At 43.1% G+C, this 27,441-nt stretch overlaps 1 protein-coding gene across 5 annotated transcripts; it reads right to left on the minus strand.

The window, feature by feature from the left end:
- Positions 1-449: 449 nt before the first annotated feature.
- Positions 450-27,241, minus strand: SEC16A (SEC16 homolog A, endoplasmic reticulum export factor). 5 transcript variants are annotated; one of them, XM_005529203.3, is made up of 32 exons: positions 27,118-27,230; positions 20,619-23,137; positions 19,368-19,880; positions 18,395-18,540; positions 15,982-16,067; positions 15,159-15,288; positions 14,527-14,725; positions 13,294-13,471; positions 12,736-12,878; positions 12,242-12,303; positions 11,884-12,022; positions 11,385-11,627; positions 11,039-11,136; positions 10,423-10,504; positions 10,149-10,266; positions 9,817-9,928; positions 9,499-9,604; positions 8,905-9,045; positions 8,701-8,814; positions 7,885-8,086; positions 7,450-7,689; positions 6,695-6,783; positions 6,145-6,303; positions 5,805-5,882; positions 5,522-5,578; positions 5,242-5,353; positions 4,800-4,937; positions 4,623-4,723; positions 4,180-4,254; positions 3,511-3,570; positions 2,540-2,614; positions 450-2,116 (listed from the first exon to the last, which is right to left on the minus strand). In XM_005529203.3, the coding sequence occupies exons 2-32, from the start codon at positions 23,064-23,066 to the stop codon at positions 2,048-2,050; spliced, it is 6,513 nt and encodes a 2,170-aa protein (XP_005529260.1). In that variant the 5' UTR covers positions 23,067-23,137; positions 27,118-27,230; the 3' UTR covers positions 450-2,047. The 5 variants fall into 5 exon arrangements, with proteins under 5 accessions (XP_005529260.1, XP_087921766.1, XP_014113482.1 ...); XM_088065640.1 differs by having other exon boundaries at positions 19,368-23,140; positions 27,118-27,241; XM_014258007.2 differs by having other exon boundaries at positions 13,294-13,411; positions 19,368-23,137.
- Positions 27,242-27,441: the final 200 nt, after the last annotated feature.

The following is a 27,441-nucleotide window of genomic DNA, read 5'->3' on the forward strand; positions in this document are numbered from 1 at the left end:
GCGTTTAAAAAGCAGCTTCAAGTAAACGTGTCACGCTTAAAGAAATTTAGAATTTGCCTATATTAAGCCAAAAGCTTCAATTTTGAACACATCGGTACAAACACTGATCACAGAATCACAGACTGGGGGTGGTAGGGACTTTGAAGATCACCCAGTTTCCAATAATTGCCCTGGATAGGGACAACTTCCGTAGGCTCCAAGACCTGCTCAGCCTGGCCTTGGACACTTCCAGGGATAGGGCAGCCACAGCTTCTCTGGGCAACCTGTGCCAGAACCTCTTCACCCTCACAGGGAAGGATTTCTTCCCAAAATCGCATCTAAACCTGCTCCGATGCAGCCATTGCAAACACCAAACACTTCAGGCTGTCTTTCCTCACACAGATCATTCCCAGACAATCAGGAAAGGTTCCTCCCCCCAGCTCACTAAAGTAAGAACCACAAGAAGAAAGTAAAATGTGAAAGTGCTCCAGAGCGCAAAATATTTTATTTAAGAATTTACAGTGTCAAATCTTACACTTAGGAAAGACAGCTGCTCCCAGCTCAGAGGGAGCCTCCTTGAATGAAGTTGTTTGGCAGTCTCTACTGAAAGGAGAAAATAATCAGCAGCCTGGCTGGACTAGAGGAAAGCCAAGTGTCTGATTAGGTTTCAACTATAGAAAAGTAAACCACACTGACTGCTGCTGTCCATGTCTGGAATTGAGAATGGACCAGCACACAAAGGTTTCTAATCCCCCCAAATAGTGCTTTATTTGGGCTGCGTACAATCCTTGTGGGACATACGTAAGGCTATCACGATCTTAGAAAAGTGGTGTTATTCAGGAAAAGAAAAAAAAACAACAAAGAAACAACTGGGGACAAATACTGGCAATTTCACATTCGTATAATTTCTACTCTTGGGCAGAAATTCAAGTAAAATCAAATAGTTTGGTGGCAAGTTCTAAATAAAATATGGCCTAATGATTTAATAAATATTTAAAGTTTATTTTTCTCTTTGCAGATAATTCAGATTCTTCAGTGAATATAAACGTTGCATACCATGGTTTTCAAGATTTCCTATATTAAACCTAAAGATTTTAAAGTCCATCTGTATAGGTCTAATCCATCTACTTTTAGTATGAAATGTAGCTGTTAGCTATTTAAGACCTTGGTTATTTTAGTAAGGGAGATTCAAGAATGGATTATTACACTGATTCTGGCACTCCCAAAAGGAAAAAATAAACAACTTTCAAGCTGTTACCCCCCAGCTGCAGAGTGCCAGCAGTTTGAGAGAAAGCAAAGTAACCGTATTGCACTTAAACAAACACTCACTCGTCAAGAGAACAGCGTCAGCTATGATACAGAGCTCCTTCCCACTATACACTTGGCTTTACAGGTAGTCTAAAACCACAAACTACATACAGACTAGGAAAGATCCAAATCAAATCAGGATTAGATTACAGTCACAGTTTTCATTCAATATAGGTCGATTTATTTGGATGAGCTGTGGCCCCCTCCCGCCTCCCAAAAACCAAACCAGCACGAGGCAGCTCCTGGGTGAGCCTCTCCCAGGGGAACATCTCTGGTTCCACAGTGGCTGAAAGCATCACGATTGTGCATGGTCCTCTTAAGGCCACAGTGTTATCTTACAATGTGGACGTAGTTTGTTTGTTTTTTTTACCCCTGCTGGGAGGAGAGCATCCTTCAGAAATTAAGGAATCCCTGAAACTATGTCTCAGAAGGTCACGCTAGTAAGGTTTAAAATAAACTTAAGGAATAAATTGCCTATGCAATTTACAAACAGGTTTTGTAACAGACAGCAACTATTTCCTCTCTTGTGTCTATTCTTTATCACAGCAAAGCTATTTCTAGCCAGGTTTTGAAAAGGAAAAGTTACATATATTTCATGTTTGGTAATGGTTTGCGTAGATGAGGTGCAAGCATGAAAAAGATCACCCATCATGAGATTTCTGTCATGTCAACTGCAGCTGATACCACGTGCCATAAGGCTGAATAGTTCTTTGCATACTCAGAACATGAGTAAGGATTCCAAATACAAAGCCATTGTATTCTACTTCAACGTTGGATACTTCCTCTGTCCAATTCTTCCCAGTCTTGAACTTCCAGTAGCTGCAGGAGACTAAAGAAAGAACAAGAATAAACAAAATATTCTGCAAAAGTGCTGGAGACAAAATTCAAAAAACTGGGAATAAAGTTTTCAGTGGAGACTTGTTTCAATTGTTAAATTGAACAGGTGTCAGTCAGACTGATCTTTGTGCACATTTAACACTGTGTGCAACAACCCAGATTAAGCTGGTAAAGCACAAAATCATGTTTTGTTCAAAGTACAGATCAATCATACTGGTTTGGGTTTAAAAGGGACTTTAAAGCACACCACATTCCACCCCCTGCCATGGGCAGGGACACCTTCCACTATCCCTATCCACCATCCCTCCAAACCCTGTCCAGCCTTGGACACTCCCAGGGATGGGGCAGCCACAGCTTCTCTGGGAAATGCTGGATAATAAGGATAAAGAGAAGGAAAGATGAGGCCTTCACTCACTTGTGCAAATTGAGAGGGGTTGTAGAACGGTACTGCTCCTGCTGAAGGTGCCCCCGAGGGTGGAACAGTGGCAGGCTGGGAAGAGAAAACACTGAAATTAGACAAGGGCAGAGAGGCACTCCAATGCCTCTCAAATGTGATCTGCTAAATTATACAGAGCAAATATTCACAGGAATAATGCCAACAACATGGAGAGCACAGCCTGTTGGAACAACTCCAGAGTGCTGGCACAGTTTGCATCCAGATCTAGAACAGGGCTGGCTTAATGTAGGAACTGGCCAAACAATGTCACATGCATCAACTGCAAATAGCAGGTCCAAAGCATGCAAAACCAACACAAGACACCAGTGCAATTCCACTAAATTAGTACCTTCTGCCTTTGTTAGTACACCTCAGGACTTGCCCCAAAATAAACATTCTGTGTCAGTTTTTGCTTGACTAAGAAATATCAGAAAGGTTTGTGTCACCCGTTTGTGGTGATCCAACAGCTCTGGAACTTCCAGCAGAGATGAAGCATTCCTTTAATTCCTACAGGGACTTTTGCAGATGGTTTATTACCAATTTGAGACTGGCAGCAGCAGAATGACCAAGTTTTGCTTGTATTGAGTCTTTTTAGGAGGTTTGTTTGGTTTGTTTGAGTATTTTTATTTGTTTTTTGTTTTTTTTTTTTCTTTAAAATCAACTGATTTCTTTAGTATCCCAGAAAAAAAGATGATGAAATTATGTGAATCTCTTAGGAACATAAATAAAAATCATGCCTGGATTACATGCACTCTCATAAATACACAAAACTGAAGACCCTGTTTGAGTGTAAAAAGGAACACTACATCATGATCTACTTTTAATGATATTTCTGTGAAATGAGGGGGAAATGACTAAAAGTAGCATTAGTATTTGAGCAAATGCAAAATAAAAAGGGGAGGGGGAAAGTAAATAAGTTAACATAAATGAGAATGGCCAGCCACATGTACCTGATTAAAATGCTGGCTTACTTCACGTGATAATGAACTCATTGAACTAGAGCGCGAAAGCTACAAAACAGCAAGAACACACAAATACAAAAAAACACAAATAAAAAAAGTCGTCATGCATGTCACTGCCCCAAGCTTTCAGTTGTTTTATTTCATTGTCAAAGTCTCACTGCCAGAGGTTAAACCAACTTCAAGTTAAAAAAAACAAAACAAAAACAAACGTAAAGCCAGAAGTTAGTTTAAATCAAAACGACTTCTTAAAGCACAAAATTATGTAGGTATAGAAAACATTTAGTAGGAACAAAGGTCATGTTACTCTGCCTGACACACAGCAACTTGTTCTTCTTGTGTGTTGCACTTAATATTAGTGAAATTATATGCATGCATGGAGGCAAGAAGAGGTCCTTCAACTGTTACTGATGTTTTACTCTGAAAAAGGCTTTTTAAAGTACTTATATAGGAAAAGGTGATCACAATATAGGACATGGAGGCTGAACTTCTCATGTGGGCTTAGAGGTCTTTTCTGTATAATTCTGGAGGCAGTAATATCATATCTTGACTACTTATAAGCAACTAAATCAGTTACTTGTTGGTTTAGATGGCCCATTGTAAGACCACTACAATTAACTGTAAAAAGTCATTAATTAAATACTTTGCATCAAGCCTTACCTCGCCTGACTGGGAACCATCAGGGTTAGGAACATGAAGTCCAGATCCAGGAGGAAGGGCTGCAGGGTTTAAGTACTGAAGAAAAACAAGGCACTTCTGTTTATCATCATTGCTACGAGGCTATTCCACATTTCCCTTAGAGATGCCACTGAGGCAGAACAATGTTACAGCACATCAGGCAGGTGTAACGTGCAGTGCCAGGCTCTTCCCATATTCTCTGTCCCTTTCCTGCACCCATGGAAGCTGCAGACCTGCCAAATTAGGAAATGCAACCTCCCACTTCCATTTGCACTTGCATTTCTCTTCTCCTGATCTTTCAATAAAACATTAAACCACAATCCCTACAACAACATCATGCTTTATGTACTGTGGCTGTGAAAGAATCATGGGGGGTTTGAATCAGAACTTTGGGTTCTGTCTACAAGACATTTCTTTGAACCCACCTCTGGTTCCACAGCTGCAGCAGGGTCTGTGTTGGTTTGGTTTGCAGCTGGTGTGTGCTCTGTTGCTCCACTCCCTTCCATGGGCTGGGATTCCCCTGGAACTACAGAGGAAATAGGATTTAACCAAACACACCCCATAAATAGCCATAAAACCTCCCCACAGTCCTATGCACATACCTGAGTTTGGAACAAACACGTTGGCAGGAATGGGCATTGGTGCCAGGGGGGCAAACAGGTCCGATGGTGCAGGAACAGCACCACTTGCCTTGGTTCCTCCTGGATTCAGGACATCCACATAACGGGCTCTGCTTCCAGCTAAACAAGAAACATGCAGAAAAACAGAAATAACCCTTGTGTTTATCATGTCTCTGTCTACTTTGAACAGTTTGCTGGTTAAAGCATCTTTCAGGATCAGGAAACAACACTCCAGGGACACAAACAGTAATACCCAAGCCATGATACTGTGCCAGCAGTGCAGGAGCTGGGCAGGAGCAAAGCCAGCAATAGCCACAGCTCCACTGAGCTGCCAACTGATCCCAAACAACCCAGGGAAAGTCAGGACTTCTGCCTTCATATTTTATGCAGGAGAAAGTGTTCAAATATCAGTGCTGGCTGCTACCTGCTCTCCTGGAGAACACGTTGACAGAGGCACCAGGTGGGCCTCCAGGCCCAGGGGGAGCAGCCTGAGTAGCTTTAGGAAATCCTGAAGGAGGTGGTGGAGGAGGTTTACTCTGCAAGGAGACAAAAAAAATACAACATCATTGACTGATGTCACACATTTTAATCCAAATTCAGTAAAAAGCAGCTCTTAAGAGACAATAACAGATGAAAGAAAATTGTGTGCCAAGTGAAGAGTTTTGTTTTCCAATTGGAGAAATCATGAGGACTTAGTTTTTTACCTCTTCTTCTGGTTCATCCAGATTAACCCAACGTTGTTTCTGCTCATCCCAAACAATCTAAAAGAAAATCACAGTCAAAAACAAAGAGCTCAAAGCAAGCTGCTAAAAAAGTTTTAAAGAAATGTAACTATTTTTTTTAAAAAAGGTGGTCTTAGAATAAGAATAATCTTCAAAGTTTTACAATCATTTGTTTACTCATCAAAACAATGTTCATCTGTCATCCAGGAGAACATCAGGAACAAATTCAAGTCTACAAAGGTTTTTGTGATTTTTGGGGCCTTACTGATTTGTTCTTGTCATCTGGCAGGTGAGCCTCATTCTTTCCTTTTCCCATCAGCCAGCGAAACCAGGTTGCACCAGTCTAAAAACAAATTAATCAGTTAATCTACTCAGTTAATTCTTTCCCTCTCAATTAAATCTTGTCTCATTTTACAGGCAAGTTGAAACAAACTTTCATGCAACAACACATGTTCTGTTAGGGACTTCAACTCTGAGACCAGAGTGGCAATTAATAAGTAGAAATAAATAGTTTAGTCAGGACTTCTTACGTAGTGTGGACCAGGAGTTACCACATTTACCAACAAATCTCCTCCAGCTGTAGGTACCTTTCTAAGAAAGTTTACCTTTCTAGGTGCTGCCTCCTTTTTTGTTTCTTTTTTAGTCTCTTTCCCTGCAGGAGCAGAGGGAGGAGGAGAGGGTTGTTTTGCTGCAGAGTTGGATCTCTCTCGTCCCGCAGAATGAGCAGAGGACTCTGAGGTTGTTCGGGATCTTTGCCCATAGCCCTGGGTGACAAATACACAGGAAAGCACAAAGTTGTCACTGCTGCAGTGATGGATCACATTTCATCTTGCTAAAAAAAAAATCCTTCTTTGAAAAATCCATGAACAGAACAGACCTAAAGGTTTATACAAAATAAACCTTAAGTTGGATCTTTGTCCTGCTGTCTGCTTAGATATAAAGCCAGGACATAAATGCATAATAAACAAGCAGAGAAATATCTCATACAGCATTAATTTTTTATCAAGAATTTCCACACAAAGACATTTAATTTGGTTCTTTGGGGACTTCTCAAAATCAAGCTTCAAGTCCTGCTGAAGAGCAATACAGAGCCCCCAAACCCTCTTGTGTTTGGATTGTCCTGCAATGCAGCTGAAATGTGTGAAATAACAATACCATGTTAGCCATTCTGCCATAGAAGTCATCCTCTCTCTGTTCAGGGAAGGAGTTTTGTGAAGGAGACTCTGGGGCTATTCTCTGCATTCCTTAAAAAAAAAAAATTAGATTATGTTAGCAGGGACACACACCAACAAAAAAATCCAACAACAAACACCATAGCTCCCAAGCCCCACAATAGTTTTAAGGCAAAAGTTTTCACCACTTATGAGTTTTGTGCAAGAGAGAACCCAGACTTTTAAAGAATGAGAGCTGCAATTGCTGTGCTTTTTTTCCTCTCCTGTCTGTGTTTGTTCTAAACACAGGCCAGAGCAGGCTGAGGGATGCAACTATCAGCATGGAGCAGTTATAGGCTCCTCACATCTCAAACTCTGCCAAACTTACATCTCCTTCCCTCCATGTGTGTCAGGCTCTGCTGTTACAGAGTTAGATCTTATCAGGATCCTAGAAACTCGTGTCCAGAGGCAGAAATCCCTGATATCCCTTGGAAACCGAACTGCCAATCTCACTGCACTCAGGGATTATCTGTCAAGGTCTAACTCATGATCTGCTGAGTCTGACCTCTCTTTTAAAGTAAGCCAAAAGAGCAGGATGAACACAACTTTCTACAGATGTTTCTATACTATTACATGGTGTTTTTAAATTTCATTACCCAAAACATGACTACTTTTTAAATACTGAGATACTTTCAATTATTCCCTGAAACACTTAATTCTCTTTCTAAAGAAGGAAAGCTGTTTATTAAGATCCCAGACCTGTTTCCAGATTTGTCTGCTCTTCTGGTTGTGGTTCCATTTCTTGTGGTGGCCCTCCTGGGGGTAGTGTTGACCCTAAATATCGTGGGGATGGTTCAGTTCCATAGGGATTTGAAAATCCTTGAGGTGGAAAGCCAGGTCCTGGGCCAAGAGGCTGAGGAGCCACTGGGTAGAAGGGGACACTTCCCTGGTCACCAGGAGGAATCATGGCAGCTGAGCCATCAAGGACAGCCTGAGGTACTGCAGCATGAAAAAAAAACCAAAACAGTTAGGAGTTCTAGTTAAACAGGAATTCCAGTGTGAACCTTTTACCCTAAGAATGATACAATGCAGAAGTGAAATCTCTCTGTTCCAACCAGCCTCTTAAGTGGTTTCTTGTACCAGAAACTCAAACCCTTTGTTTTGTCTCTGTCATAAAGGATATGAAACACCAACCTGAAGGCATCAGCTGCACGCTCTGCATCTGTTGAGCCATATTGGGTAACAAGGATGCCAGCAAGGCATTTTCAGCACCTGGCCCCACATCACGGCCACCTCCCCCATCACACTGACTGGCACGGTCCAGTTCAGAGCTGGGAGTGCTGCATTCATAGGGAGGGGGAGTGGATCTGTCTGTATTATAGGCTATTGCACCCTCCTACAGGAAAAAACAAGATATTATTAACTGATCTGTACCAGACATTCAGTTCACAACCAAGGGAATATAGAGCAAAGGAAATCTTAGGTGTGAAACAGTTTTTTAGTGTTTGGTCAAAAAAACTCAAGTTGTCAGCCATTTATAAATCAAGATCAGCCAATAATTTAAATTTATTTTATTTGTTTTTAAATTGAAACACAGTTAATTAGCTCATGGTTCAATTTTCTAACATGTCTCTTTAAATAAATGATAATTATTTTCACTCTGTTATAATCTAGCAACACCAATCCACACACAAGATATTTTTTATGGCAAGCAGATCCCCAGATTACTGCAACCTAATGAGTCTTGCAATTCTCCTTGCATCATCATATTAAGAAAAACCTGTCTCATATAACTTTAATTATTCTGAATTGAATCTCAGGGCACTGAAGTGTGGTAAATTCACTTGGTTTGCACCATAACATTTGCAATTCTTGACATGAATATATTAAGTAACTTCCCGTGTTTCTGTGATTAGCAGTGTAAACAAAACAATCTTAAAAACTGGATTTAATCCTACTTAATTTAAACCTCTAAAGTGAATAATTAATGTTGAAAAGCACACATCATACCTTGATCTGTCCATCCACATGTCGAAGTGTCACTAACCAGGAGGGTTCAATAAAAGATTCCTGTTCTGGTTTTTCTTTTATCTGAGGGTCAAACAGGCGCAGTTGGGACGACATCTGAGGAAAGGAACCATTGCAAAGTGTGAGTTTATCAGCCTTCCCACCTACAATATCTAGCCACAAACACTTCATTCTTCCTCACATTACCTGGATCAGCTGGCCAATGAGCACAGGGGAATAGTAATGTGGATCTTTGAGGACAGTTCTGGAAATCACTTCACAGTAGTGGAAAGCTTGGGCAGCAAGGCCCATCTCAGCCAGCCGACAGGCGTAGATGAACTTGAAAATCTGGGCAGGCAAGCAGGACAAACAAACAAAATTATCACAACACTCTGGGTGGTAACGAATAAAAGGCAGTCTGACATTTCAGCTGAAAGCTCAGGTATCTCATTATCACATCTAAAATTAAAGGAGAAAGCATTCAATTCTCCTCTCCCACATAATGCATCCCGTAGAAGTTGTCTATTTATCTACAGCCAGTGCCAGCAAATTCTGCTGGATTTTTCTTTTGGAATACAGAATTATAATTTATAAAGTTAAAATTCAGAAGCTCAAGATGTAGATATGAAAAAGAGTGAAAACGTAATTACAACAGGAAAACAGTTATATGGCATTATTAACCACGAGTATTTCACATCATAACAGAGAAAACATTTGCCACACTGACTATGGCACATGAGAGACTAAAAGCATGAAATCTGCCAAAACAGAAACCAAACCAGAACAGGAACAGCTCCTCACCTGGAAATTGGGCAAGCAGCCAGGCTGACTTCCTAGTGACTGTGCATATTCATAGGCTTCTGTTCTTTGAATGGCTTCATTGGTGGCAAACTTTAAAAACGGCAAGCTGTTTCAAATAGAAGAAAAGTATTATCTGAGCTGACAATAAACACAGATCTGTGAATGTCAGACACAAAATATCAACAACTCCTACAAGACAGGACATTAAACACTTATCTCAAAACCAGCTAGTGAGGATAAGGGCAATAGTGCATTTCAGTCTTTCAAACTTTCATTTTTGCATCAAGAAAGTTGTGTTTAAAAAAAAAAAAGCCAAACCTGTGATTTGATCCAATTAGGACAAGCTTTGTTGTCTTCCTTGTGTAAACTCCAAACCCAACTTGGGCCATAAGGTAACAAAAATGAGCAGCATCCAGCAGGCCTTTAGAAGCTGTAGAGAAATAAAGGACAGAGCTCAGGATATTTCAGTGACACATTCAGTGTCCTATATTGTTTGGTTTTGCATTCAAATGCCTTCACAACAGAGACAAGCCCATATAAAACTGCTCTACTTTATATTTTATAAGGAAATTGCCTGTTTTCAAAAAAATAGGCAGTGTAATCAAAGGTTTTCCTTCAGTTATCACCCCATTCATTTCCCTCAGAGTTACCAAGAGTGTCTCCCATGGTAGCAATGGTCCTGGATTCCAAGTCCACATTATTGGTCAAGTTGGATAACACCATTGCTAGATGAGGCCTCCAGTCTCCCCATTTCTCATCTCCACAGCACTAAAATTAGAAAAATTACTAGGTCAAATCAGTGACTGGAGCTTTGCATGGGTAAATGTTTCAACCTAAAACAGGACCAAAACAACTTCTCTGACATTCTGGAAAAGATTTCTTTTGGGAACTCCACTGCTCCTTGCAGCTCCCAGTGAATCTTACCGTGGATGCAGCTGGCATCCTTCCAGACATGAGCTGGTAAACAGTCTGCAGAGGGTCATTAATTGGGAGACTGTTGGCAAATCTACAGAGACATTGCACAGAAAAACAAAACACAAACGTGGGGTAAGCAGTTAAACTGTACTCCAGCTCTCAGTGGCAATTAATCTAACCTAGTTCAAGAAAAGGAAGTGCTGTGTGAAAATACTACACTGAAGAGGAAATTACCCAGTGATCAAAAGTAAAACATTCCCAGTGAACTGGTTCTGTCACTCTAACATTAGTCAGTCCAAACTAGGAAAACCTCTGGATTCTCCCAAACCAGCTGACTTCAACAAAATTGACAGTTGAGTTTTTGCAGTTTTTTCCAAGCTAGGTCACAGATGACATTATTCAAATGCTTCTTAAATGGATCAGCTGGCAGAGAACAACTTCTCAGGTTTAAATTTATAGCCAGAAGACCCCAGAATAAAAAGTAATGAATGACAAGTAAATACAAAGGTAAAATTAAAGCATAAAACTTGCATGAACTAATATGGATAACCCATGATTTTGACAGTCTCCACCTCATTAGCAGAACAGGCAGCCAAATTTCATTAATCAAAAAGCAACCCAGTACCTGGTCATCACTCTTGCATGTGTCCTGCTGTCCATTTTGCTGGCAAGGAGCAGAGCATGACCCCACAAACCATGCTTCATGGCAGACTCCAAAGCATCCTAATGAAGACACAAATTAGTTTCCTGAAAATAGCTTCATATACTACTCACAAAAACCAGTTTTACAGTAGTTATTTGCGATCAAAATAAAAATATGTTTGTTCAGATAAAAGCTAACACACAACTATAAATTTTGCTTTAGATTATGAACTGTAGGGTATAAATTTCTGTGTCAGTGTAATACAGTGCCATGAAATATTGCATGCACTACAAAAGTTGCAGAAATAAGTAGCAGCACAGGCACTCACTTTCTTACGGCCATAAAGCAGCAACTCCCTGAATCTCTCAGTCTCCTTCTCAAAACTGTCAACTGTGGTTAGAAGATTATCAGTGAGAAATGAGAGCTGGGCTTCACCGGATTCCTCTTCCACTTGTTCCAAAGCCTCATTAGTGAAATCAATCAAATTTGCCTCATTAGGGGACTTCCCAGGAAGCCATACTGTTTTATGATCTCGGAGCAGAAGTTCAGCCAGGTCTGTTCCCACAACAGTCTGTGTGTGGAAAGAAAACAAAAATTGGAAAACCTATTATTTCAACACTGCCTGCATTTCATCTGGCACTTCAACAGCAGTATCTGAATATCAGCACCTCTGAGCAGCTGAGGATGAGTGCCCAGTTTACACATTCCTTCAGTGTGTGACATATTTCAAGATCAGTGACTATAACACATATTCCTGACCTGTGCATGAAATCTATTTGTGTACAAAATACTTTAGGATAGATAAAAACTCAAGCAGTGAGACATACCCCATTCTGCCTGCACAACAGTACAATAAAGTCCCAAAGAAGACTTGCAGATTCTTTGTCAATTAAATTTTCATTCTTAAAGCACTGTGCAGCTTTACTTTGTGCAAAATTAATAACATCTACTTTATGGGTCTCATCCCTGCAGGAAAAAAAAAAAAGAAAAAAGTTTTTAATGAGACAAATGTAAACATTCAGGTCATTATTTGTGATTAGTCTGAGGAATACATTTAGAGCTCGTGTATTATTTAAGCAGGTGAAAAGCCACAAATATTTTAAGTCAGTTTAAATCCTGTAATTTGCAATGAAGAAATAATTTCTGAATGCATGAAAATTATTTCTGAAAACTGGAGGAACATACTTAGCAAGAGGACCAGGAAAGGCTCTCATCTCTTCTTGTTCTGGAGAATGTTGTAACATAGTCTAAAACACAAATATAATCCATAAGAAATTTCTGTAACTCTAAACTTTGCTTTTTACCAGTAAAACCCCCAGAGCTGAACATAACCCATCATGTATTCAAGACTCTTAAGCAAAATATAAAGGGTGACTTTGTGACAATCTGCATAAGGATGATAAGTCATGAAATTTACTTTATATGCAGGTTACTTTGTATATCAATCTGAACAAAAGGAGCTGGATGATCTCATCATGACTAAGTCATCTCTCAGAGGAAAGGAACTTTTAAATTTACTGTTTTACTTATGACTACAGCCCAAACAGATAAAGATACATGCACTGACATAAAAAAAAAAAAAGAGAAATTAGGAAGTTACAGATTCAAGTTCCCCACTCCCCCTCCAAAAAAAAGAGACCTTTATTCCATTACTTCCTATTTTTCCTTTTAAACTTTACCTCCATGCTGTGGATTTCAACCAGAGCTGGCTGACCCTCAGAAGGCAGGTTTGGCAGTGCTTTTATTAAGAAGCCCCCAGGCCCAAACCTGGCACAGATATGAGGCACTGAAAATTTCTCAGGTGTTGAGGGCCTTAAAGGTGCTGAAATGGGGAGAAAAGATAAAGTGAGAACAGGTAACCTGTCCTGTAACTAAGTAAACTTGCTGATGTATTTACCCAATTCAGTAATCCTGCAGTATTAGTGGAAAACACCCTGTTACTGAATTTGGCTGAACTTTGTAAGAAACAATCAGTTCCTTCATAATCCCAAAGTCCCAAACCGAAGATTTGCAATAACTAGAACAAAACTAGACTCCAGAACTTTAAAATCCAGTAATTTTTTTCAATGCTGGGGCTTTGATTGCTTGTATCAGACATATTCCTGTCATCTCTGTACAAACATATAACACATCTTCAAAGAGCTAAATAGACATCAACACTTTGGCAAAGCTTTTCCTGAGAAGGTGTTTTGTATCTACAGCACGATGCTTTCCCTCATTCCCCAGCATGTCCATACCTTGTTCCACGGCTGACCAGCCTGTTTCAGCAGGGTAGCCATAGTCTGTGAAAGGCTGCTGTCCATCAAAGCTGGGATCATAGCCTCCATAGGGATAATCTGCATGGAGCGACGCTGCCTGCGCAGGAGTTTCATAGGCATTACCCGTGAGATCGTGATTGCTCCTATAGAGCTGGCTCTAGGCAGATCAGATTAGTGAGGGTTAGCTGGGAGTGACACAGAGCAAGCAGCACTGCAGACAGTGAGCATTCCTTCCTGACAGCTTCCATTCTTGTGAGCCAGGCTTATTGCAGCACTGCCTTGCAGGAAACCACCCTGCAAGACCCTTCTGTGCTGATAAATAAATATCTTTGTCTTCTCTCCCAATGTTTTTACCATCATTTGATCTGTTCACATCCAAGCACATTGAGCTCTCTCACAATAAAATCTCTATGTGCTTGTGTGAGAAGTTAAGATAACAGCACAACTTCTGTTACCAGCAACTGTGGGTTAGAAAGAATGTTCACCTCTGCTGTAACAGACAGAAAATCCCAATTGAAAAATCCCAACAAATGCCAGATGATATCGGGTACCTAAAGATTAATGCCTAAATGATTTCCAATACTCTTTCAAACATTACTGAATGAATTGGAATTCAGATTGGAAAAGTACCTAAACTTCCAAGAAACATGATGAACAAATTACAGGTAAAATGACCCATTACATGAGAAAAAATTGTACCACAAAAATTAGCCAAATATTCTCTAAGGTTTCCACATATCTGTATTTGTGGTGTAAGTGGGTAAGTAAGCAGTTAGCTTCGGTTTGTGCTTTCAAAGTCAAAACAACATCATACAAATATTGAGTTAGTCCTTTAATACATCCCAAGTTCAATGACATGGCCAAGCTTGTGGTGAGAAAAATGACATGACACAAAGCCAGGCACACTGTCCACTACAGCCAAGCACAGGGAAAGCAATGTTCTCACAAACAGCAAATGAATTCAGCAGAGGAAATTTTCCATTTCTGTGTGTGGCAACTTGCACAGCTGAGTGCTGATTTTGGTTAAAAAATGGTTAAAGCTCTCTCAATAAACATTAAGTTCAGAACTATATTACGAAACATCCTTAGCTTAGGAAAGTTTTCAAAACACACATTCCCTGCGTTAAACCCTGAAATATTTTCTTATTTTCTAACGCTTCACCCACCACTACTAGAGCAAGTGGCAGGCTGGTGTGTGCAGCTGGAGCTCACCTGCTGGGAGCGAGAGCTGAAGCTGCTGTGGTGGCTGTGCACGCTGCGGGAGCTGCGCAGGCTGTGGCCGGAGTGCTCGCTGTGGATGCTGCGCCGGTCAAACTCATCCCCGTAGGGATCCCTGTGCGGCTCCGAGTCATCGTCAAAGCTCCCGGTGAAACGGGGATCGTATCTCCAGTTATCCTCGTATCGGTCATTCCTGATGGACACAGAGAGCAGGAATGAGCTCAGCCACTGTGGGCCTCAGGGACTGTCAGGAAAACTGGACCTCACTGCAGAAGGGTTCTTATATCACTGCCTACACTGAGGTTGTTATAGTAAACGAATTGACATTCCTTCATGGAGTTCATCCTGATTATTCAAGATCAAGACCAACATCATACTCTGAGTGCATTCTAAAAAACCACAGAATGTTCAACTGGTCTAAAAACAAGTGCTGCTACCTTCAGTCCTTCTCTCAGAGCGATGTGACAGCTCATCTGGTTTCCCTCAATGACCTGTGTTAAAGCTACAGAAAGAACTAGCAACACTGTGAAATATGTGCAACACTGCATTTTAATAGTCTGCTCCAGGTAATCTGCTGCCCCAGCTCTGGAAAGAGCACTGGGAGAACAGGGATTGACCAGACAAACCTGCTGCCATATGGATATGCTTCTCTCTTCTGATAAGGGTTGTGCTCAGCATCATACCAGTACCTCTGGTCATAACTTCTCGGGTCTCTGTACCTGGGGTCATATGGGTATCGTTCCCAGCGACTTGGATCTTTGGAAAAGATAAAGAAATGGTTCAGATATTGGTAGGTTTTGCCTCTAATCTTTTTCTATTCCTTTCTCTTTAATTACAAGCTGGTTTGGTCCTGAAGTACAGAGCAAAACCAAAGCATTGTACTTAAAGCTACATAAATATGTCCACTCCTTCTTAGTTTTAAAAAAAGCTTAAAAAATCAATTTCACACCCTTCAGAGAAATATGGCTGTTACAGTTAGTTACTCTTGAGGGGTCAGTTTGCCATCAGATCTTTCCTAACATCTTTAGAACTCAATCCTACTATTTGTTATAGCATTCACAGAATCTCTGTGATCAGTCTGCAGAGTGCCAAGCAAAACATCTCAGGATGTGGACAGATGTTGCTAAAAACCCTCCCAGGCACTACACAAGCAATTACCTCCAGATTCCCAACGCCAGCATGTCTCAGTGAGCACATGGATAATGATGGACAAAACTAAAATCCAGTCGTGAGTCAGCTTCTGTTTACACCCACCTAAAATTCACTTTACAGGTTTGCCTTCAGGTCACACACCAAGGACACACCCCAGTGAAAGGCAGCCTTGCAAGATATGGAACAAAACTGCTCTGCACCCTTACAATGGAGTGTTTGCACAAAGGAAAGGCAAACTGAAGGCTGAAGTAAGGAAAATCTATGGAAAAAAAATCAGAGTTCTTTTGGACACCTTACCTCCATAATCATAGGAGTTTGGGTAATAGCCTGAATAATAATCACTCCATCCACTTTTGCCATAATAATCTTCTGTATACCCTTGCCTGAAAGAAAGCACACAAGTATAAAAAAAGTTGTTATTCCTTCTTAATCTCTTCTAAATTCAGCAGGAAGTAAGAAAAACTCTGTGCCACAGTTGATTAGACAGAATTTTACAGTTAAAATAATGCATTTCCAAGAAACCAAGGAATCATAAAATTAAGACTTTACAACCCAATATACACTAAATTGTTGTGTGCCATCAAAAGCTGGCAGGCCTTAGCATACAATGATTTAGAGATTTTATAAACTGCTTTGGTGATAACTTTAATTACTTACAGACAATTAATCACAAAAACTACTGCTATAATTAGCATCCTTTGAACTGTCTCAACAGAGAAGTTGGTAATTGAACAATTCATTAAGAAATAATAGCTCTTCCAAATTTAACAGTGTTTTATTATCCAGCTTACAATGAAGAAAATACTCATTTACAGAGCTGATTATCCAAACAAGCACAAAAAATCCTGGCTAAAACCAACACAGCAAAGAGTCAGTGTATAGAAAAAGATGATTTCTTCTGATGACAAAAGAAAGATGTGGCCATTATTTGAAATATCATGAGCCTTTATTATACAACATTTTCAGGTCATCATCCTACAATTTCTGAAAAAAGCCAGAGGATGAATGTTAGATGAAAAATGCAGTGTCTACATGTATGTGCATGCACATATATATTTGTATACATCCATGTATGTTTGTTCCTACACAGGTGCATTAATCCCACAAACACACCTGTGCACACACACAGCAGGTGAAGATATTTAATGCCAGTGTGGAGTGATGGAAACTTCCACCTTTCCCTACAACTGGTCCTACAACTGAGTGCAAACTCCAAAGTTGCCCAGCAAGTCCAGGAGTGTGTGTGGGAAGTCTGCTAACACAGTACTCACCCTGCAGAGGAGGAGGTCTGATCTTATCAGATCAGGTTTAGCCACCCAGCCAGTCTCCCCAGAAAGATCTTATTCCTTTCTCCAAGCAGAGTTTACAGAGCTGCATCACCACCACTGCACATTGAGGGCAGTTTCACACACACAGAGCTCTGCTGCCCTGCAGCTGCACACCACAGTCCCTGTCTGCCTGCACTGGCACCCACACATCACATCCTGACACAGCCACTTCTAACACGCTTTGATCTGCCCACTGCCACCAACAGAAACTTCAACCCCTTCTAAAAATACTATCTCAGGAGAGTACACACCAGGAAGTGCTGTTAGAGGTTATCATCTCATTTCAAGAGCTCACAGCACACTTAAATTCACTTAAGAAAATGGTAAAAGTTATCACATGGAGCTACAGCCATTGTTTTGTTCTACTCAGGACCAAAATACATCTATAATCTTCTGGAGATGGTAAACGAAATGTTATATTTGTAATTTGATTACTGTTCCCTGAGTGAGCTACCATCAACAGACAAACATTACAAAGGGTTTAATCATTTCCAGACAGGGAACAGGAGTTTCTCTGTTAGAAACTGCAAACCCCTCAGCAGTAACAACAGTAACGTTTTGTCTTTAATTTGAAGTTCACACAAATAACTAACACAATTATCATCAGAAAGCAGAAATCTCTTCAAGGTAATTTGCTGCTTCTTGCTTGAGCAGAGATTTCATCCTGCTTTTATTTAACATTTTCAACTAGCATCTGAACACACTGTTCCCTTCTCTCAAACGTCTTTTATTTTGTATTAATCAGATCAAGGCTTTTAAGTTTCCCTAATCCAAACCTGCAGTGAAAGGAGTGTGTGGGACATGCCCACACGGCACCTCTGCCACACAGATCACATTCTGGGAGCTTTGTGAGGAAAGCTTATCCACAGCTGGGGGAATTGTCACACAAATGGATCTGACACAGCACCAGGATGTTGTCACCTGACTCACCACTCCCTTCTGAGCACCTGAACCACTGTGTATCCATGGTGTTTTCAAGGCAAATCTCACCCAATGTGCAAAAGTGCCATTCATTAACAGAACGAGGGGCCCCTGCTTAAGTGCAAGGCAGAAAATAAATGAGTATTGATTAATAACCCCATGGTTATTAATGGCACTGGTCTTTCACAGCAAACATTAGCACCAAGGCTATCACAGTGACTTCTTGCCTGGAAGAAACACCACCAACCCCAAAGAACTGAATGAAAGGAATAATAAGCAAGAGAAAAGGCTGGGGAATTGTATCCTTTCCAGACATGGCATTTAATACCATCTGCCCTAGGGCAGCACACAAAGAGGTTTTGAATTCCTCCCTGTGGTTTATGCTGTAAAACTTCGACAGGCATCACTAGATTCCCTGCTTTGGGGTATCCAAATCTTGACTCAGTGTAGGAATTACACACCTGGAGGAAGGTCTGTCAGAGCAGTGGCTGGCCCTGGAGCTGGGCCGTTCAGGCTCGGGGTAGCGATAGCCCCCGGGCTCCATGTAGGCAGTGCTGCTGCTGTCGTAGTGTCGGTACCGGGGGTCGTACTGCCCATAGCTGTCCTCCTGCAAAAGCACAGGCAAGGGAAGAGCCTTCACATCTCCAAAATTAACAGTTCAAACCAAAAAACATCCCCTTTCACACCTGAAGAGATGCAGGTTAATAAACTACAGTTTAGCTTTCATCGCTTTTTGTGGCAGATGTTAAAGTCAAGTTATTAATATCCTAAACTTAAGGAACAAAAACATTATGCCTGGACTAAAGGCATCAACTGTTGCCGCTGGTGCTGAATAGATCACACGGACACAGGTCGAGGTGTGGTGAAAAGAAGAGAAAGTTTATTTTTCCTCCCAGGATTTATAGGTTTCTGACCACGGCCAGGGATTGGATGGTCAGGATAACACTTTCTCACTGCACTGGCCATGAGAGATGCCCATCACAAGACGTGTAACTGAAAGAATGTACACATATCTATGTTTACAATTACTGTCCTGAGAAAGTCTTTAGAAAACCATGTCAGCAAGCTCAGAAGCTCAGTTTTCAGGGCGACAATCAACCTCTCTACTAAACCATCAATAATTCAGGCAGCAGATGGGAACCAAGTTTGAGCACCTGGACAGCCAAGCTAGTTATAACTGCCAACTTTTTCCAAAGAACCAAACAAATTGCTATGAGTTGACATCTGCACCAAACGGAATTTGTATCAGCAACTACTTCAGTTTCCATAATCTTTGCAGTGTCAGTTTTGTTACTGCTGTCTGGATTTTCCCTACATTTAAATACTTAATGTTAATGCTCTGCTGAATGTTGACCCTGACACGACCATTTAAATTCATAACTCAAAAAAGAGAATTCATAATAAGGGGGATGAAAGGGAAAAATAAAAACTTACCATGTAATAAAGGTGAGCTGCTGTCCTGGGGTCTGCAGGAGGATAAGGTGGTGGATATGGGGTCTGGTAAGCATCATAAGGATGTCTGTAGTAGTAGTAAGGGTTCTGGGGTGGACCAAAGCCTTCCTGAGGGGTCTGAGGAGGGGGTGGACGCTGCAGGTCTTGCTGCCCGTTGGGTGGGACTGCCTGAGCAGTGGTAACAGGAGGGGCTGTGGCAGCTGGAGCACCTGGAGGCTGTTCTGATGCCGGCTGCTTCCCGGGACTTGCCTGGTCGTACCTTGGCTGGGCTGAACCTGCCTCTTGAGGTCCCCCAGGCTGGGCACGGTTACCCTGCACCTGACTCTCCCCCTGCTGCATGGTTTTAGCCCCTGTGGAAATCTGAGAGTCTGGAGGAACTGAGGACTGCCCAGATGTTGGTGGCTGCATTTGAGCTGCTTGCATTTGTTGTTGGGGTGGCAGCACTCCCTGTGCAGCTTGGTCTGCTACAGCCTGGTGCTGTACATCTTTTGTCACCTGTTGATAGAAATGTTGTTTGTCAGGCACCTCAGGATGCACCTGACCAGCACCAGCCTGTTGGATTGGAGCACCAGAGGGTGACTGATTGTGCACCTGGACAGAATTACTTGTGCTGCTTTTCTCCAACGTCCGTGACACTGTGAAGTCGAGCGCTCCAGCAGCTTCTTTGCTACTTGGTTGATTTGCAGAATTATTAGCCTGTGATATGGAATTAACAGGGGGGACTAGGCCACTTGCACTTCCACTGGGAAGATTTGTCCCAGGAGAAACAGATGAGTTAGACCCTGGCTTGCTAGCAAATTCAGGAAGGCCTTCCATATTAACATTCTTTTGCCCCTCTGGAGTCAAATTAAGAGGACTTTTCACAAGCATGTTTGCAGGCTGATTAGAAGCAGCATCAGAAGAATTAACAGGACTTTGTAATAAATTATGTTTTAACAGATTAGTATTTGGAAGTGCATTAACTAAGAGAGATCCAACTTGCATCACAGGTAATGGCATGTTTTCCCCACCAGCATGTGAAGTTTGGGGACCCATCGCAGGCTTGTCCCCAACTCCAGAGTCCTTCATTGGCTGATTGTTTTCATTGTTGCTTAGCTGATTAGATAGAGAAATAGAAAAATTAATTGGCTGAGCCAAGTTATAGCTTTGATTAGGCTGAGCAATCAGGATAGGCTGATTTTGCAAAGACTCTGTAGGTGGAGAAGACAATAAACTTGCATAACCAGAACTTGCCTGAGACTGAAGTGCTTCCTCTTCTCCCATTTTGGGAGGATTCTCAAGATTTTCAAAAGTGATATTTCCATCCTGGGAGTGCTGCACAGCAATAGTCCCTGGTTTACATGGCTGCTGATTAGACAGGCCTTCTTCTGGGGGCTGAATGACTTCCACAGTCTGTTTGGCAGGTACATACACTGCAGGAGCAGCAGGAGCCAGGAGAACATTTCCCCCAAAATTTGGTAACTCATTGTGAGCCCATAAAGTTGTTGCTGGGCTATCACACTTCTTAACTGCTCCCTGAGCTCTGGTTGAGGACCGTCTCTCAGATACTGATTGTATATTTTCCACAACAGGTCCAGAGTGCAGCGTATTCCCGGCTTCCCCAGTGCCTGCAAGAGGCCCTGGGTGTACCTGAGGCATATAAATTGTTTCCAGATTATCTGGTGGTTGTTCAAGATTACCAGGGGATGCAGCAGGCACGGCTGTGTTCTTCTTGATATTCTTTTGGTTTGAGTGGTTCTCTCTTAATTCAACCACCATCTTTGCTTGGTCAATCTCTGCAGGTTTTATACCCACTCCATGGGACCTCACAGGTTCAAAAGAACTATTTGCACTTGTCTGAAACACTCCTGTAGGCTTAGGAGGACTTGGAGTGGGAGGCTGGGATAGATTGCTGTGGTAGTTCTTGCTCAGGTTTAGCTCACCTGAATCTCCTCCCAGAGGAGAGGAGTCAATCTGTTTGAAGAAGCTGGCAGAGGATTCCTCCTCAGGCTTCCCAATTTCCTGCTGGATAAATGTACCGGCTTGCTCTGGGGGCCGTGCTGAGCTGGAAGTGCTCCTGTGGCTGATGCTGCTGTAGTTGGAAGAGACGCTGTCTGGTCGGACTGGGCGAGGGAAGGAATCAGGTGCCTCCAAGTTTGGTCCTCCTTCAGCATGGCTCACAGCAGCATTCTTTGGAAGCATCTGACCCGGGAAGGGCCCGTACCTGTACGGATCGGGACCAGCAGCAGAGGATGAAGCATTGATGTTCTGTGGTCCACTTGGCAGCACTTCCTGATTCTGAATGCACTCCAGGTTCTCCACATTTTCATACTGGGACCCAGCAGCTGTGTCACCTATCTGTGCCTTGCCATCACCAGCAAACAGAGAGTGCTTAGCAGCCTGTGCCTCCTGATGGCTGACATGTTTAGGGAAGTACTGGACATCCATTCCTTTCTGTACCATCTCACCAGCTGAACCTGTACCCAGCTGTGCCTGAGAGAGAATATTGGTTGCCACCTGCTGAGGATGCACAGGCTGGTGATACAAGGAGGCTGAATTTTGCTGACAGGCATCAAATTCTGTTTTCTCCATTACATAATTTTTTTCAGATGAAAGTATTTCTTCATTTTCTGCCTCATCTCCTTTGAAAAACATGGCGAGAGTTCCTGGATCTCGATCCGTGGGAATAGATCTATTTGACGTTTCAGACATAGCTGGAGACTGGTTTTTGGGGTTGTTTTCCTGAGCTGTGGGAAGGACAAAACCGGAGTCCTGCAAAGGTGGCTGTGGGTAAAACTGTTCCTGGTAAGGTTGGTTTAACCAAGGGTTGGTCATTTCTGTGTTCTGCCTAAACACATTTCCAGGCTGGATGCTGTTCATGTGATGACTGCTGTTTGCAGGGCCATTTTTGCCATTCTTCTCACAACTAGCACCTTGGTGTCCAGGACCCTGCAGGACATTTGTGTGTGGAGGAGGGTGAGAGGTGCTGATGGAAGGCTGAGAAATGTTATGAACGTCAGGCTGAGGAGACGGCTCAGGATAGGGCACAAAATTCCGAACTGGAGACTGCAGATTCCCTGGGACAGGCCTCCACTGGGACCCAGGCTGCTGGGGAGGTGGTGGGAACAGAGCTGCTGTGTTGGGTGCTGAAGGTGCATCACTTGGATCTCTGCCAACATCCTGCCTAGCTCCAGGTTTGCTCGCTGCAGACACCATTCCAGGATGCACACTGAAAGAGTTTTCCACTGCTGCTCCTGGGTTATAATGCAACGGCACTGCAGGCCCATGGAGTCCGAGATCCGTGCTGGGATGCCCTTCTGCAGCACTATTTATAACATACCCCAGGGACGGAGAAGGAACTGGAACATTAGAAAAGGTACTGGTGCTTATCCCTGCCTGGGACAAAGGAGCTGGCAGAGGCGCGTGTGGTCCATGAGGGTTGTCCCCGGCACGGGCGGGCGGCGGATGCACGAGGGCCGGCTGTGGGAACGCCGGTGCGTTGCCCTTGGATGGATTATCCAAAGGGGAGCCCTGGGGGGTTTGCCTGCCGAAGGCAAAGGGGTCTGTCACGGGCTGCACCGGCGCAGCCGCGGTGTTTGCCCGTTTGCTGAGCGGGCTGTTCCTCCAGTACATGTTGCGAGCCACGCCGGCGGGAGGAGGAGGAGCCGCCCCTGGGGGGACTGGCTGCGGTGGCTGCTGCATGGTGGCCTTCTGGCAGGGTCACACGGTGACAAACCGCCCGTGGAGGCGGCAGAGAGATTTCTTCTTCTGCCCTGCTGAGACAACACAGGTACAAGTCAGTTCCCTTTCTCACGACATGTGCAGCCCTTAAGCAATTTTTATTTTAGAAACAAAATCACTCAAAGATTTTGAAGTGGAAAATAATTGTCTTTTCTCCAGAATGCATAAGGAACTGACACACTCCATTGTATTTCTGAATCCAAGTCTGGCTCTAATGAAGTGTAAGGCCGTGTGGTATCAATGCACATTATTTAGCAATTCTATTAAATATATTCAAGTAAGACTAATGAAACACAGCTCAGACCTGTACTAGTCACAAACCCTGCAGTGGTAACCCACTGGCTACATTTCCCAGAAATATACATCAGAGACAGGACAGCAACCAGCCTGGAACAGAGCCTGCAGCACCATGCCCTGCTCAATTTAATTATGAAGAGCTGAGAAGTCATTATCTAACTCTAATTCTGTTAGAGATGATCTTCAGCCCTGCTGCACTGGCACTCCATGTGAATGGACCTTTTCACAGGTAAGATGAGAAGCATCCCGAGAAGGAATTCATCAGATGTTATCACCCTCAACAGCCCACTTTTGGTTTAACCAAGAAAACATTGTGTGGCACAGTATTGTTATTTGAGAAAGGCAACTGCATCTTCATTACAAATGTTCTCTCTTCTGGATGAATGCTGTGTAGCAAAATTGCACTTAAGGACAGAAAAACAATCAACTACCCCCACCTATCAATGACCATTCTCACTTTAACACCAGTGGGATTTTGGCACAGTATCAGGGTTACTGCTGCACTTCAGGGTGGAAAGGACACGCTCCAAAGTAATCCAACCCTAACTCCAAACAATACCAGTCAGGAATCTGGTACACAGGAAGTCCAGTAAATTCATCAGGGTGTCTTTTTCAATTTTATCACCTCTTAACAATCTGGGGAGGATGAAAGCTGACAAAACCAGAGGAATTAAGCAACACTTATCCAGTGGAGCTCAGTGAAGCCTTAGCAGCATATGATAATCTTATTTTCTCATGGTACAGAACAAATATTGTTTACAGTATGCAGAGTAAAGTACCCACAGCAATTGCTCCACACCAGATGCACTTTTGCTTATAAAAAAGCTGTGCAATTCTTATTTGGATTCTTCTAAGATTCAGCATCTTGTCATAAGAGTAATAAAATGGAAATCCAGAAAAGTCAGGTGTCTAATCAGGACAAAACTCTAATAGTTATAGAGGAGTTCAAATGCAAAGCACTTCTGGTTTCTTGTTATCAAAAATACTATATGTATTTCATAAAGGTTTATACTTAAAAAATTCCAGTAAAAAGCACACTGACAGTACTACAGCACACAGATTTCACTGGACATGAGTACAATGTCTCCAAAAGAAAAATGTCTCCAACAGCCCTGTGTTTAATCTAGGTCCCTCTTTCAGAGTTAATAGCGACTCAGTTTCTCCCCTATATCCATATATTCCAATCAATCAACTAATCAAGAGTTAGACTCCATAAATTCGTGTTTTATTAAGATGGGAAGGACAGCACAAACCAGATTTCAACAGAAGCATTAGAGCTCCATCACTTTCCTGCATTACTTGCATGTGCCCTCACCACTCTTTTTAAAGCACAGCTGCTGAATTCAATCAAGGAATGCTTACAAAAAGGTTTCAGGATTCTGCAATCTTTTCTCCTGTTACAATCCTGAGGTGAAGGTTTTCCAGCTGGCCATGCTTACCAGCCTTGCTGCCAACCACATTTCCAGGAAATCCTGCCTAAAACACCCATCCCAATTTCCACATGCTTAAGGAACCTCTGCTGTTCTGGGAACCCCCATTTATTTTTCATCATGTTCTTTGTTGCATTAACCAGATTTTAAAAACTCTTCTCTCCCCTCCAAATAAGTGCATGGGTTTATGCAACCTAGTTTGACCTGGGGAGGCAAAAAGCTAATTAAACCATCTGCCAAGGCATTTATATCCTGGAAAGCACAAACTTCACTGAACAAAATATTGGTATCTACTAAATAGCTCTGTTTTTCATAGTAAAGTTGTTTCTGAAATATAGCTGGGCACCAAAGCCAACTTAAATATCCATTTCCAAATGTCTAATGTGGACTTTATGCAGTGTCTTACTAAGAAAAAAATCCTAATACTTTGCCATATTTTTGTAACAGCTGGTACCAGTAATTAGCTAATATAAATAAGTGTAAAGTCCTACTTTAAGGCAGAACTTGCCTTTCCTCTAACAGGATCTTTGATGGTGCATGACAGAGGTTCAATACGAAGGATCAGCTTCCTCAGAAGCAAAGTTAATATTAACAGACTGCACACAGTAGTAAAAGCAAGCAAGATTTGAGGAACTGAGTCCAAATAAAATGAACGTGCCCATGTCAAGTAATTTAAACAGAAGATAACTCAGTGCTACTGACCCTCCCTTGTGCCTCAGCCAAGATTAACAGAAATGCTGATTTTAGGGAATTTAGAAATAACTACACAAGTTAAGAGCAATCCATCTCTGCTTTATCTAGTTTGGAAATTCTTAAATTTCAGCTGGTTTATTAATTGATAAAGCAGAGCAGCAGTTAAACATGAGTCACCAGCAGTAACAATTGCAGAAGGTGTTTCTAGGCGTACCAGAAAAAACATTGCCAAAGAGGAAAACAAGATTAAAACCCTCTAAACAAGGCCATAAAATTAATTTCACCTGATGAACTCTATAGCTTCATCTATAAATAAATAATTTCTTTGGGGGCAATTAATTTAAATCCATCTAAATAAATTACTCTTAAACAGAATAACTATGCCCATAAAGCAGGTAACAGAGGACTAGTATTTTCTCTCATCCTCCAACATGAGCCAAACAATAAATAAGCTGTTCACATAGAGATTCCTAATAAGAACAAAGTGACCAAAAAAACCCACCAACCCACTGCAATCTCAAATACAGGAACAGCTGGAAAATGAGATTTGCAGCTTTAAAATCAGCAACTACTTTTTCAATTTTATCTTATGTAGACAGTTGCACATCTGCACACATGTGGGTGACAGATTGAACACATTCTACATCATTCATGCTCCTGACAGATTCCTACCGGGCTTTTCCTAAACAGCAACTGGAGTTACAAATGTAATCCTGTTAAAACATAGCAACAGGACAAGGGGGAATGGTTTTAAACTGGCACAGGACAGGTTTAATGAGATACGAGGAAGGAATCATTCCCTGTGAGGGTGGGCAGGCCCTGGCACAGGGTGCCCAGAGCAGCTGTGGCTGCCCCAGGATCCCTGGAAGTGTCCAAGGCCAGGACAGGGATTGGAGCAACCTGGGATAGGGGCAGGTGTCCTTGCCCATGACAGGGGGTGGAATTTGATGATTTTTAAGGTGCCTTCCAAGCCAACCAGTCTGTGACTCCATTAAAATAGCTCTTTGGGAATCAAAAGCACAGAAGCAGCACAAAGCATTCCCGTTTATTCTGAAAGGAGCCCTACTAGCAGTTCTTCACCTCGGCGGGTCCCGACGCTCTCAGGCAGCCGCACTCCTGAGTCAGCACCAGTTGCACAGACCTGTGGCACCTGACAGCTCGGAAAAACAACCCTGACCTGCGACCAGCGCCGAGTGCTGTCAAAGGGGATACGTGCCAGCCAACATCGGACGGAACCTTCTCCCTTCCCGCACCCACGGAATACCCTCCGGCCGCCCGCAGTGCCCCTGTCCCACCACCCCACTCGAAACCACCCAGAGCGCCCCAAATCCTGCGGGAAAACGCCCGGGCAGCGCAGCCCCGCGACTGCGGCAGCGCCTTCGCCCCTCCTTGCGGCACCGCAGCCCGCCCCAGCCGGGGCCGGGGGCCGAGCCCGGGGCTGAGGGACCCGCCGGCTCCCTACGCTGCGACAGCCCTGAGGCCCACGCTGAGGCACGCCGGGGTGGGCACCGGGGCCCACACCTCAGGCCCGGCGCTCTTCTCGCAGCCCACCCGAGACCCGCGGCCCTCCCTCCGGGCGCGCCCCGCGGTACCTGGCAGCCCCCGCCGGCCGAGGCCCCTCAGCAGCGGGCACGGGCGCCGCCGCCCCTCACGGCCCCAGCACCGGCCGCCGCCATCTTGGCACATCCGGCTCGGGGTTCCGCCGCCGCCGACGTGTCACGGCGCGGCGCGCGATGACGTCACGGCGGCGCGCGCACCCGGCGGCGCTTTGGAGAGAAACGGGGGCGGGCCGGGTTGGACCGCGGGTTCGAGTCCCGGCTGGGGTGGCTGCGGCATTGCAAGGTCAGGAGTTCGAGTCCCGTTCGAGGCGCCTCGTCCCGGTGCCTCTCCTGTGCCGCCACGGTCTCGCCCCTAGG

The sequence above is a fragment of the Pseudopodoces humilis genome, chromosome 22, assembly GCF_049639895.1.
Source record: "Pseudopodoces humilis isolate 2021_Gansu_Grassland_sample_001 chromosome 22, ASM4963989v1, whole genome shotgun sequence".
Classification (NCBI taxonomy): domain Eukaryota; kingdom Metazoa; phylum Chordata; class Aves; order Passeriformes; family Paridae; genus Pseudopodoces; species Pseudopodoces humilis.